This window comes from Caretta caretta, chromosome 22 (genome assembly GCF_965140235.1).
Source record: "Caretta caretta isolate rCarCar2 chromosome 22, rCarCar1.hap1, whole genome shotgun sequence".
Taxonomy (NCBI): domain Eukaryota; kingdom Metazoa; phylum Chordata; order Testudines; family Cheloniidae; genus Caretta; species Caretta caretta.
The window spans coordinates 14,755,314-14,767,515 of NC_134227.1; the positions used below are offsets into that span (position 1 = coordinate 14,755,314).

Sequence of the window (12,202 nt, forward strand, 5' to 3'; positions counted from 1 at the left end):
GAGTGCGGGAACATAATTATAACTTTTCAGGATTCAGACTCTGAGCCACTGGGTTCTGATGATGGGAACTATATACTGCTTGAGGTGCTGACCGAAGGGTCCAAATAGTGCCCTCATATAGGCATGTGAGTCTCCTGCTGATTCCATTAGGAGTTGCACGTGTGGATCTGAGAGCGGCATCTATCCTACTGTATATAAGAGCTACAGCTTTAAGTGCTTATAGCCACATAAGAGCGAGATATTATTAATAATAATATAGTATTTAAGATGGATTAATACCAGGATGAAGTGCCCATGCCTCTGTCTCCTCTGAAATCTGAGTGCTTAGAAGATAATACAAACTCCCAGTGTCTGAATGCAGTAGGGATCATGCACGAGCCTACTGCTTAGTGGGGATTATGCTCCCAATCTCCTGATGAAACAGGGTGTGTATGCATGGGCTCACACACACAGCAGGACATTGGTAGTGCCAGGATCCAGACCTCAAGCCTCAGAAAGCGCACACTTTGCCTGTGTAAATAGTGGTAAGGAGTCATTCGCCTTATAAAGTGAAGCTTGCTGCCGCTACAGAATTCCCTTCACTTGAATGCAGATAAACACTTCACCTTAAGCCAACTTTCAGGTTTCATCTTGTGGTCTCTAGACCAGCAGGTAGGAATACCCTAGCAACAAGACACACAAAAAGAGAAGGGTGTGTGTGTTGGGGGAGGGGTGGTGAAAGCTAGTTCAAACCAGAGAAAACTGTGCAAAGAAATAAAGTGTAAAAGGGGACAAAGAAGGCAATGGAAAGTTAAGTAGTTCAAATGTGAGCAGTAAGGACATCTGGCCCAACTGGTTTGGCCAAGGCTGAAGCAAGAAAGCACAATTTCATATTTTTTTAAAAAGGCATTAGTTTATGAGCTAGAAACTTAACTCTTGGCATCCTTGCAGCATAGCTGTAGAAAGATCCATGACTGACTGTGTAAAGAAGTTACCTTCTGATGTAACTTCTACTCTCCTCCGCGTGTGTCTTCGATCAGCCTCTTACTTGGCTGATCGAAAGCAAGGTTGGAACTCTTTGCCAGAAGATGTTGTAAAGGCCAAGACTATAACAAGGTTCAAAGAAGAACTAGATTAAATTCATGCATGCAAGGTCCACCAATGGCTATTAGCCAGGATGGGCAGGGATGGTGTCCTTAGCTTCTGTTTGCCAGATGCTACAGTCTTGGGGGATACGTAAGCACTCACATAGATTAGATGGGGTCTGATTTTTTCAGAGGTGCTGTGGACCTACAATTCCCACTGACCTCAGTTGAAGTTCTGCTGCTCAGCACTTGGAACAAGCAGGCTCATATCTTGAAACATCCTCTCCCCCACTCTCAAGTTTATTTGATTTAATTGACTCATTAATAAATAAGGCACAAAAAGGCCTTGCAGGTTTTCTTTGGGATGGAAGAGGTAGCCACATTTAAGTGCTTTAATTTTGTTTCACTGACTCTGAAATATCACCTCAAGACACTCCTTGATTTGTGCATGTATGTATATAAACCTCCCACCTAACCCTGTTTAACTCTGCCAAGGCATATGTCTAGTCCATGTCCTCAACTGATTGTAAGAGACATTAGATGATTTGTGAATATATTGCTTTAGAATCTTTTTGTTTGTGTGTTTAAGGGGAATTAGTTTATATTCAGCAAAGGCAACTTTTGCCAAGCCAAGAGCTAACACTTTGTGACATGTGGGGAAAAATTCTCTCCAATGAAATCAAATTAAAAGCTGGATGCACTTCCAGGTCTGATCCCTTCTCTGCTGCATCTTGGCCTTGAAAATTTGGACAGTTCTTTCTCTCAAGCTTGGTGATTTTGTATGTTTTCTCTGTTAGATTTTTTTATTAGTACAGAGTCATCCCTCCAGCCCACATTCTGCAATCCCATCCATCACATAGGGACTTCCTCTCTCCCACGTGTAAATAAAATACAAATATTTCACTCCCCATCCACCGTGTGACTTGCCTTTTCTTCAAACCCTCCTTGTATCCCCCCAGCTCTGTCTGAGAAGACAACTCTTCTAACGAGAGCACTTTAGATTGGCTTTGAAAAGTAATGTCTGGGATGCTGTGTTATACATCCTCAACAGAGGAAGTGCTGCTCTTCGTATTCCCCCAGTCCCTCTGACCACCTGAAAATAAAGTTTTAGAAAGGAAAACAGCTCTCTTCATAAGCACTTTTGTTTTAGAAAAATGGGCTTGGTGGGGAACTATACAAAATGCAAAGAATTGGCATTACTTCTTTTTGATCTTTAGTCAGTCCTGCATAGAGAGCAAAGGCTCTACCTAGCCAGCATGCTTTCAATGTACGATTTCAGCTCATTATTGTGGAATGCAATGTTATCGACAAATCCTATATAATGATATTGCCATCATTTATTCTGTATTTGTGCAATGCCTTGCACAGTGGGGTCCTGCTAGGAACTACCACAGTACAAATAATAAATAGTGTACCAAGCTGGGGCAGAAACAGGAATAGAACCCAGGAGTCATGGCTCCCAGTCCCCTGTTCTACAAGACCGCATTCTCCACTCTTAACCTGAAGTGTTTATAACACCAAGATGCAGGCAGAATTTAAGCACAACAAGATAACCTCTTTATAAGAATTCCTCCCAGACTGGGTCTCTTGGAGCCAGGAGACATCAGACTTCTTGATCTGAGATTGTTTTTCAGATTGTCATTTTGATTTCTCAATGCTTTTATGATCTCTTGGACTCTGTGTAAGAACAGTCTTTGCCATTTAGCATTGTCAACTCATTACACACATTGTAATCTAACCCAAATCAGTTAGAAGGGTGCCTCAGGTTATTTTATACTACTGGGGAGTTTGTGTGTGGTAGACAATGCTTGTCTAATATTGCCTGGATTTTAGCAGAGCTGTGCAAAATTCATAGACTTTGTCTTATGGAAGTTCACACATCTCTTAATTTCACTTTATTGACAGTTTAAACAAAATGGCTCTTTTCTCATTGAAAAGCTGGGTTAAAAAAGAAAGTGAATTGTTGGATGGTTTCTATGAAGAACTTTCTTTTATTCCCAAACTGAGTACATTCTCCCCTTGGTTTTTGGTTTATAAATTGCACCCAGTTTGCCTGAAAATGGTCTACTTTTTTGAAGCGAAAATAGGCTGTGTTTACACACACAATCCTGGTGCTTTAACAAAATGTTTTACAAAACTGTGGTCATCTTTGAGCTCATAATGAAATGCAACCCTTTTCTCCTCATTCTTCAAATTTCAAGCAGTGTAGCATTGTTATGAGTATTTTACACATTGCTGGATTTATTATTTGCACTGTGGTAGTGTGTAGGAGCCTCAGTCATGGACAAGGACCCTATTGTGCTAGGAGCTGTACAACCACAGAACAAAAAAAGTCATTCCCCTACCAGGTTTACAATCTAAGTAAAAGCCTCTTTCCTCTGAAGTAAGTCAGTGCAGGAGGCAGAACAACAAATCCCAGGAATTCATTGTCCTGATCTAGTATGGGAATGTATGCTTATATCTTGTTTGGCCTCCACTTCAGCAAGTGATTTTGACTAATTAATATAAGACCATGACTGTGGGAAGGGTGTTTATATACACCCAAACACAACAGAGTGTGTGTGGGTATGTGTATATAATGTGTGTGTTTGGCAGAACAGCACACTTCAGTCCTTGTATCTGTGGAAGGACAATGGTGTTGACAGCTGCTCCTCTGTCCTCAATACTGCTCCTCAATTCTGTTCCACCCAGCATTTGGTTTCTGCTGCTAGCTGTCCTTGCTTTGGCTCCTGAGGTCTCAGCTGGGCTGTGGACTGTATGACAAACAGCTTGAGATGGTGGATGCTTAGAATCTGGACTCACCCTCACAATTTGTTTGTTTGCGTTGCTGTTCCTCATTCTGCTTTAAGTCATTTTACTTGTGTAAGTGCATGAGGATCAAGGATATCTTGTCCAATAGCTACATGTGATTGCTATCCTGACAGTAGATGGAATGCAGGGAAGAGGTCTGGGGAGGGAGGGTTCAGAGTTCAGTTCAGTCACTTTTGACAGGTGCACAGGTGTGGGTGTCTTGAAAGATTCAGTCCTTATGGCTAAAAGCATCTCACTTTCCTTCCCCCTCACAGTTCTTTTCACTATACCTCTCCCAGTTGTTGTCTGTCTCCCTAACCCTTGCTCTTCCTGCCTCTTTCCCTAAGGCTTTGTCTAGAGGATTAGGAGTTAAAGGTGTATTATTAGAGCATATTAGCTGTAACACCTTCTGAAGCTCTCCTTCAAACAAGGCAAACTGTACTTCAGCAGATGCTATGCTGTTCCCTACTCAGCTTTAACTTGATCATGCTGCATCACAACTGAGATGTTTAGGTGTATATTAGATCAAGTTAGTTACATAAACTAACATCACACCTTTACAAACTCAGAGGTTATACCTAATTTAATCAGAGCCAAAGTAGACATTTGAAACTTGCAGCTCTTGTAACTGTTGAGAGTAAAGGAGAAAGATGTTAATCATTCAATTCCTGTGCCATGCTGTGCAGGATTGGCCCCAAATTATTTCACAAAGCTCTCCTTTTTGGTACCAATCCTGTGAAATGTGCAGCAAATACTGCAAGGTGACAGCACCATCAATTCCATAGGCTTCAGTGGGAGCTGGGAGCCTGAATTTATTTTCCATAGTCCATCTCATGGTAATGGCCTTCAGTCACTCTTAAGCTTGTGCTGGACTCTGTCCAATAACTGAAGGGCCTTGTAACCTACTCCCAATCCCCTAAGCCGTCCAACACCACTGCAATTTTCTACCTGTGCCTTTGGAAGATTATTAATGAAGAGAGCTGCTTTCTGGAAAAAGTCCTTTTATTATCAAATTGTGCCTATACAGTCTAGTCATCCTTGGTGACATAACTCAGATCTGCATATGCACTTGCTCACAGTTCAATTGCACCAAAACAGCAAACAAATAAAACAGCTTGAACAAACCTAGTGCAAGTCAATGCCTGAAATTACAAATGTGTGATTTCCTTAATAGCTATATACATGAGAGGTTTTTTTCCATTAACTTTATACACTTTAAACAGGGAAAAAAAGTATTTATAAAAATAGATAGCATTTAAATTTTCAGCCAAGTCTAAGCTTTACAGTACAGTGTAAGGTGGTTTTTCAGCCTCTTAAGTCCTTGTTTCTTCATGATGAGGGGAACCCCTGTGGTTATTTTATATTGCACAGACAGGACCATTCAGCAGCAGAGGCCGGTTGGGACAATCAAAGAACTCTCCAGCAGGGAGAAAGGAGCACAGTGATGAAGCCTGTTTCAGTAATACATGTTCTTGTCCCACCAACCTATGATAGGAGGAGGGGAAAATATCAAGGAATTAGGATTTTTTTTCTTCCAGTAGAAGAAAATTAAGTAAGGCATTGTCTAGATAATCCATTTAAAATCATCTCTATCAAAATGATACAGCTGGGGTTGGGAAGGGTGGTGGTGGCAGAAATGGACTGAGAATGAAATGCTAGCCCCGGGGGGCGGGGGAGGGGGGGTTAGGGGGAGGGGAGGTTCTACTTACTTCCTGGGTATTGCCTGATGAAAAGCTTCCGGATTTCATCATAGACCCATATCAAGATGGCATAAGGCATGGCCACAAACCAATACTGAACGCTGGAAAAGCGAAATAAAGGAGGTTCATGAATCAGATCTTATCATTTGAAAGGAGCAGTCCCTCCAGCTGAATTCTGCGGGCCTGCTGTCCAAACAGCTGATTTGATGTTGTCACTAGAGAAAAAATCGGGCCCTTTGACCTTTCTGAATCTGTAAATGAGGAGAACTTATTTGCTCCGAAAATGGGGTTGCAAAATGAGGCTCTCTTGTGATATCCTGGACTCGGAGGACATCAGAAACTGGACTGGCATATGAAAGGGAAGTCATTTTAAATAAAATGTAGTCAAGCAAACGTTTTATCGCCTCACCCAATAGCGTGAGTTCTAGAATAAGGGCTAGGGACGTTCTTATTCTATATAAACTGTTTTCTCTACCCTGGCCAAACAGGGGACATGTTTTTGTGAAAAAGATCATGAAAAATGTGTCCGAGTTTTTTTTGACTGAGAAATTTCAGCCAACTCAACTCAGTAATTATGTCCTAAAACTTAGTCTTTGAATTCTGCTCTCTAAGAAGTTTACTCCACATGGTATGCCTTTCCAATCAGCCATGCCACTGAGTGTAAATTTCCTACCATTTCATGTGTATATGTACATTTGAAGAAGAGGTAGAACACAAATGTACACAGAAGAATTGGAACTCACCGAAGGGGCGTGAAGTTCAAGGCAGTAACACTTCCAAGACCATAACAGAGAATCAGAGCGATTGCTATCTGGGAGAATATTCCCACCCAGATTACTTTATTCCTACAAGAAAACCAGTAAAGAAGATGGTTATGTGATCTGTATAGCACTAGTGTCTACGACACCATGTAACCCAAAGGTACAAATCTGAGTAGAAGCCCGACTTAAGTAGGTGCAGGCTCTGTGCTGCAGTCCATGATGAGCATTTCAGAAGGGACAGCGGTTCTGACAGGCATGCTGGCTAGATACAGCGTCTTCCCTTTTGAATGTAAAACTGAATACAGTCCATTCATCCTGGAGCATAAAGGTCATATGGACAAGATGTCACCTTTTTATGCTCAAATAGATTTGTTAGTCTCTAAGGTGCCACAGGTACTCCTTAGCTTTTATATTGTGGCCTCAGTACTGTGTGATGCCCTCAATCATTTGGCTTCAATTGGGCTTGAAGGGTGCTCAGCACCTGACGGAGTTTGGCCTTTTGATAGCTCCTGGAAGTCAAAAGTCTACAAGAGCTGGCTGAAAAGTAATGAAAAAGCTTTACCACCATTTTCTCCTTTTTGGAAATTTTGCTAAATTTTGATTAGCTCTTTAGTTCTGCTTTGTTTTTAAAGGAGATGGGGATTTGCGTGAAACTGCGAAAATGTCAAAAATCCCATTTTAAAACATTTTAATTTTGAAATGTCAGTATTCGAACAACTTTTGATTAGCTGTTTTTCTTGTACCTATTTTCATTGCTAAATAAAAGCTTGGGTGATAGATAAAAGCTGGAGAGAGAGGAAATTGGTGGGAACAAGAAGGAAGAATGGAGGAAGTTATTTCTGACTCCAGTTTCACCCAAGGAACATACAGAGGCTGGATAAGACTGTTAGACCTCCAGGCTAAGACCCTCCCTACCCCCATTACATTAATGAACTTTTAGCACCAACCTGAGAAGACCCTGCTGGAAAAGGGAATTCCTCCGTGTTTTCCTGATGATCAAATCTGCCACTTGCTGAATTGTGATGCTGACAAAAAAGGCAGTGTAGCCACTCCACTGCAGGTATGTCCGCTGGTATCTAGTCTGCAAAGGAATAAAAAAGTATCTTTGTTACAGGCCGGGCACAGAAGTGTATGTACTTGCATTATAGGAATGGCTGCATAGTCTAGAGACTGATTCCCAGTTACATGGGTATAAGTCTGGAATAATTCCACCTCTTTGCACTTGTGCAACAGCTTGGGATCCATTGTTCTTTCCCATTAGCTGTTGCTGTGGAGAATGTTGAGAGCCTTGACAGTGGGGAATTCAAATCAGTTCACCTACTGCCTCTGCTTATGGTGATTGCTGTAGGGAACAGTGTAAGGATGGGAGCTCCCCTCAACCATCATGGTCTTGGGCAGCAGGAATTCCTCTAGGGAACAGCATTTGTTAGGACCTATTTTCAGTATTGGATTTTGGAATTAAATCTTGAGGTTGCGGTTCTACTTAACACTCATTTAATGTCAGCCAGAGGTTATGGAATTTAAGCAACATTGCATCACAGTGCTGGGAAGGGGAGAGTCAGTATTGTACTATAGAGAAAAGAAGTACTTGTGGCACCTCAGAGACTAACCAATTTATTTGAGCATAAGCTTTTGTGAGCTACAGCTCATTTCATTGGATGCATACTGTGGAAAGGATCTTTTTATACTTTCCACAGTATGCATCCAATGAAATGAGCTGTAGCTCACAAAAGCTTATGCTCAAATAAATTGGTTAGTCTCTGAGGTGCCACAAGTACTCCTTTTCTTTTTGCGAATACAGACTAACACGGCTGTTACTCTGAAACCTGTACTATAGAGAATATCTTCACAGCTGGACAGTAGTGGTGTGCAGAAGCAGTACTGGGGGAGTAGAGGGGATCTAAACATACTCTAGAAAGGGAGGCAAGAGTGGTGGAGAGGCTCCTGTTGACAAAGACCTATAACTGAGAAAGAAATAGGGGAGGATGTTTGGTTTCAGGGCTAGGAGAGAAGCAAAAAGAGGGGAATTCTAGATGTTGAGTTAGTGGGCTCTGATGTTGAATGACCAAAGCCAAAGAACAGCTCCAAGAAATCTAACCTGGGAAGCTTTAGTTCACATCTAATGGAATAAAGTTAAAATGAATCTAAGTCACTGAAATTAAATCTTTCCCCATCAGCTCCACCTCCAAACATTTCTAAGCTTCCCTCCACCACCACCCCTCCCCGCCCCTCACTCTGCCCGTGAGGGGAGAGAATCTTCCATTTCCAGTAAAAAATAGGGATTTAACTGAAGAGGATTTTTTACAGATGCTTTACCCATTCTTGCCCATAGCTGTCCTCTATGTCATTATTGTAATCATCTTCCCAATTGACACGTAAGCCGAGCAGTGTGTTAGGAAGCCAGCCCTGTTCAGCATACACGGTAAAATAGGCCAAGAAGGCTCCAATCGACTGTAGGATCCCTGCAAAGAAGAAGGGGGGGAAATAATAAAGGGATGGAGTGAGACTTAATGTATTTGCGGGGAGGGAGGGGAAACAAGAAAAAAGTCTGCTGAGAGTCGGTGTTAAACTAGCTCTTTCTGGATCCATAGTACTTTGCATGGACCATATAGGAAGCGTTCCAACCAAGAATCTCAGTGCATTCTTCATTAAGCCTCCGAACTCCTATGGATAAAGCATTTCTGTAACCCCAGAACAGGTGTGCACACAGTCAGAGGGAGGTTAAATAAGCATCCCCAAACTCTCACAATGAGTTGAGATCATAGGAATGGAACTAAGGAGTCCTGACTCCCTTCCCCCCACTCTAACACTACTCTACACTCCTTCCTGGGGCCAGGAACCAAATTCAAAAGCCTTTCACTGACTTCATTCTCCTCATCCAGCCTAGCCACCTCTTATATGAATAACCCAACATACCAATCTGCAAATAGGAGTACACAGCGAGCTGCTCATTCACCAGCCTGTCCTTCTTCTTGTGCCGGGGCCTCCTGTTCATAATGTCACTTTCAGCTTTCTCATAGGCTAATGCAACAGAGGGAATCTACAAGAGAAATTGTCTTTCAGAACCTCACTGTCAAACCTCTACCTGCTTCTGGGAGATTCAATAAATTCTGGCTTTTCTTTCTCCAATGTCTGTTAGTTGGATTATGTTTACATTGAGTGCCCCAGATGTCAAGGAGTAAATGACAAAAGGTTCTTTTCAATTAAGTCTGCAGTTCAGGACCATAGAAAGGTTTGGGTGAGGTCTGAAACACATGCCTTGGGGCCATTAACATATTGCTCATCCACCCCAGAGGGTTGGATGAAACTGGAAGGAGAGAAGGGGTCTTTTGAATGTATTGGGAGGATAGAGGATGCCTCATCTGTATGTCCGGAGGTCATTCCCTATACTGTAGCAAACAGATGATTTGAGGAAGATCTGACACTGGTAATATATGTGCTCTCTTGATAGTTCACTGCCTGCATGTGTTGATCAAAAGGCCTGGCTAGAGTGGGCTCTTGATCAATGCACATGAGCGAAGCCTTTACTTTCCACTCTCCCTTGCTCCCCTCCTCATCTTAGTTTTTTCCCTCCTCCAAATCCAGTTGCTTTCACTCTAGGCCTCTGCTTGTTTTGCTGTCTTACCTATCGCATGTGATTAGGCTCTCAGTTCCTGAGTGATGACTGATCCCTCAAAGATGTACATCAAATCTAATTGCTTCACACCCAGAGAGGCTCAAGAGCCTCCTTGGCACTCAAACCCTAGTCAGTTACTCATTCTCATGGTCAATAAAATGCACATGAAATTGCACGGGCAGCCAGCTGGTTTTAACCATGTCTGGGGTAAGACAACTTACGATGTCTGTGCCCAGGTCGATGAACAGGATAGTGATTGTGCCAATGGGCAGCGGGATGCTGGCAATAATGTAGATCAGGAAGGGGCAGAGCTCAGCAATATTCTTGGTCAGGGTGTAGGCAATAGTTTTTTTTAGGTTATCGAAGATCAAGCGGCCTGAGGAAAAACAGAAAGTTTATTTTAAAATACTCACTAAGCCTAATGCTGGCTGAAAATTTCCCACCATCTTTTTTTCAGCAGTTAAAGTTAAAACATTTGAAATAAATCTCTGCTTTCCTCCAAAAAAATTGGTTTTCATTTTTAAAAAGTTAAATTGTTTTGGGCAAAAAGTCAAATTCTCATTGTAAATGTATTGAAAATGAAAAATTTCAACGAAAATGATTTGTTTCCTTGGGAAAAAAGAATTTCCCATTTTCTGATCAGCTTTAAAGTTACTAGAAGCTTCAGGCACCAAGTTAGAAAACACAGTGGATGGTAGTATAGCTGGGGTCAAGCCAAGAGAGGGTGGAGAACAAATAATAGAAACGAAAGGGTACAGGAGATTGCTGCAGCACTAGTAATTTGAGGCTGAAAGCAATACGGGATCAGACATAAATGAAGGGCTTTTGTTCAAGATTCAAACTGATAGGCATAGCAGAACTGAGCAAATAATATCTGTATAACGTTGCCTTGCTCTTTGTGAGCAGGTCATAAAACCCTAGGATGTTTGTGGTTGGAGATGATTCACGTCTTTCTCCGACTTTAAAGCGGTTAGCTACCCCGTTTCTGATCCCATTGCAGCTAGGTCCATAGAGTTTGAATGAGGAAATTAAGTCCATAGATATAGACTGGATTGTGTAGGATATTAAGGGACACATCACCAATGCATGCAGAATTGGGTAGGTAGTTACTAAGGTCAATAAACTGACCATTTAGCCCTAAGAGATGCCTTTATTTAAAAAATAGAGATTTTGATATGCACAAATGTGTGATTGCATACCTACATTTGCAACAATATGAACATGCAGTCACCCGGTTTTCATGCATATTCCAGGTAATGGTGTCTGCAAATGTAAGTGAACAATAGTGCAAGCAAGTGGGCCTTTAAAATAATAAGACAGGGGATAGTGGCTATAAGTCCAATGCGACTGCTTCCAGTTTACATTAGGGATGAGAGTAGCGAGTCTTATTTTTACCTTCCTCCACTCCTGTGACAATAGAAGCAAAGTTATCATCCAGCAAGATCATGTCAGCTGCATTTTTAGCTGCGTCGGAGCCGGCGATACCCATAGCAATTCCAATATCTGCCTTTTTCAGAGCTGGGGAGTCATTGACTCCATCTCCAGTCACCGCAACAACTGCATCCTGGAACACAGTAGGATTCAGGTGACTGAGGAAATTAGTCCATCCTCCAGCAAGGAAAAGCCTCCACCTTTAAAGTCTCTGGAGCAGAGTTTAATACAAGTTAAAATTAATGTCAGTGCTCTTGAGATGTTCTTTTAAAGTGAATGTGTGCTGGTGAAAGGTGCTGGATGGGAAGCCCTGGCCTGAAGACGAATTCTTCATCTAGCCAGGTAGAATATAGGCAGTGGTCACATATATTTCCTCTACGGTGCCTTGCGACTGTATCCCATCCCTCGCTGAAGACACCAGAGACACTCTTCAGGAGGGGGAGGGGGATTCAGTCACCATGGTCCATCCACTCCTTGGTCTCTCTTCTGAGGTATCTATGAAGGATGTCAATTTTGGGGTGGCTTGTGATGTAGATATGTGTTCAGTAGCTGAGAGACACACCCCACCCCCACTCCAACTTTAATGAAGGCTACTGAACAGCCACTAAATGCTAACTTCGCTTTTAATTTGTGAACCTGAACTGGTTTGAACTGGTGAACTAGAAAAGGCCCCAGTTCTCTGGACTAGCCTCTCTGATGAAACTTCCTGATGTAACCAAGTATCCTCTCAAAGATGCTTTGGCTTCTGGAGAACTTGGAGTGTTCTGAGCAGAATCGGAAAAAATCAAAGGAAAAAATATGGCAAACTGATTATGATAAATACCAAACGTTTTGTCCCTT

The 12,202-nt window shown here is 42.1% G+C and overlaps 1 protein-coding gene and 1 long non-coding RNA gene across 2 annotated transcripts in view; one reads left to right on the forward strand and one right to left on the reverse strand.

The window, feature by feature from the left end:
* The window catches only part of LOC142069806 (uncharacterized), a 54,629-nt gene that overhangs the window by 964 nt on the left and 41,463 nt on the right, over positions 1 to 12,202 (forward strand). The window lies entirely within an intron of this gene.
* The window catches only part of ATP12A (ATPase H+/K+ transporting non-gastric alpha2 subunit), a 28,159-nt gene continuing 20,795 nt past the window's right edge, over positions 4,839 to 12,202 (reverse strand). Inside the window, exons 16-23 of the mRNA XM_048827550.2 lie at positions 11,327 to 11,495; positions 10,153 to 10,307; positions 9,232 to 9,355; positions 8,632 to 8,777; positions 7,263 to 7,396; positions 6,298 to 6,399; positions 5,564 to 5,655; positions 4,839 to 5,339 (exon numbers count right to left, since the gene is read on the reverse strand). Of these exons, the coding sequence (XP_048683507.1) occupies positions 5,311 to 5,339; positions 5,564 to 5,655; positions 6,298 to 6,399; positions 7,263 to 7,396; positions 8,632 to 8,777; positions 9,232 to 9,355; positions 10,153 to 10,307; positions 11,327 to 11,495 (951 nt within the window). The 3' untranslated portion in view covers positions 4,839 to 5,310. The remainder of the gene's footprint in view (positions 5,340 to 5,563; positions 5,656 to 6,297; positions 6,400 to 7,262; positions 7,397 to 8,631; positions 8,778 to 9,231; positions 9,356 to 10,152; positions 10,308 to 11,326; positions 11,496 to 12,202) is intronic.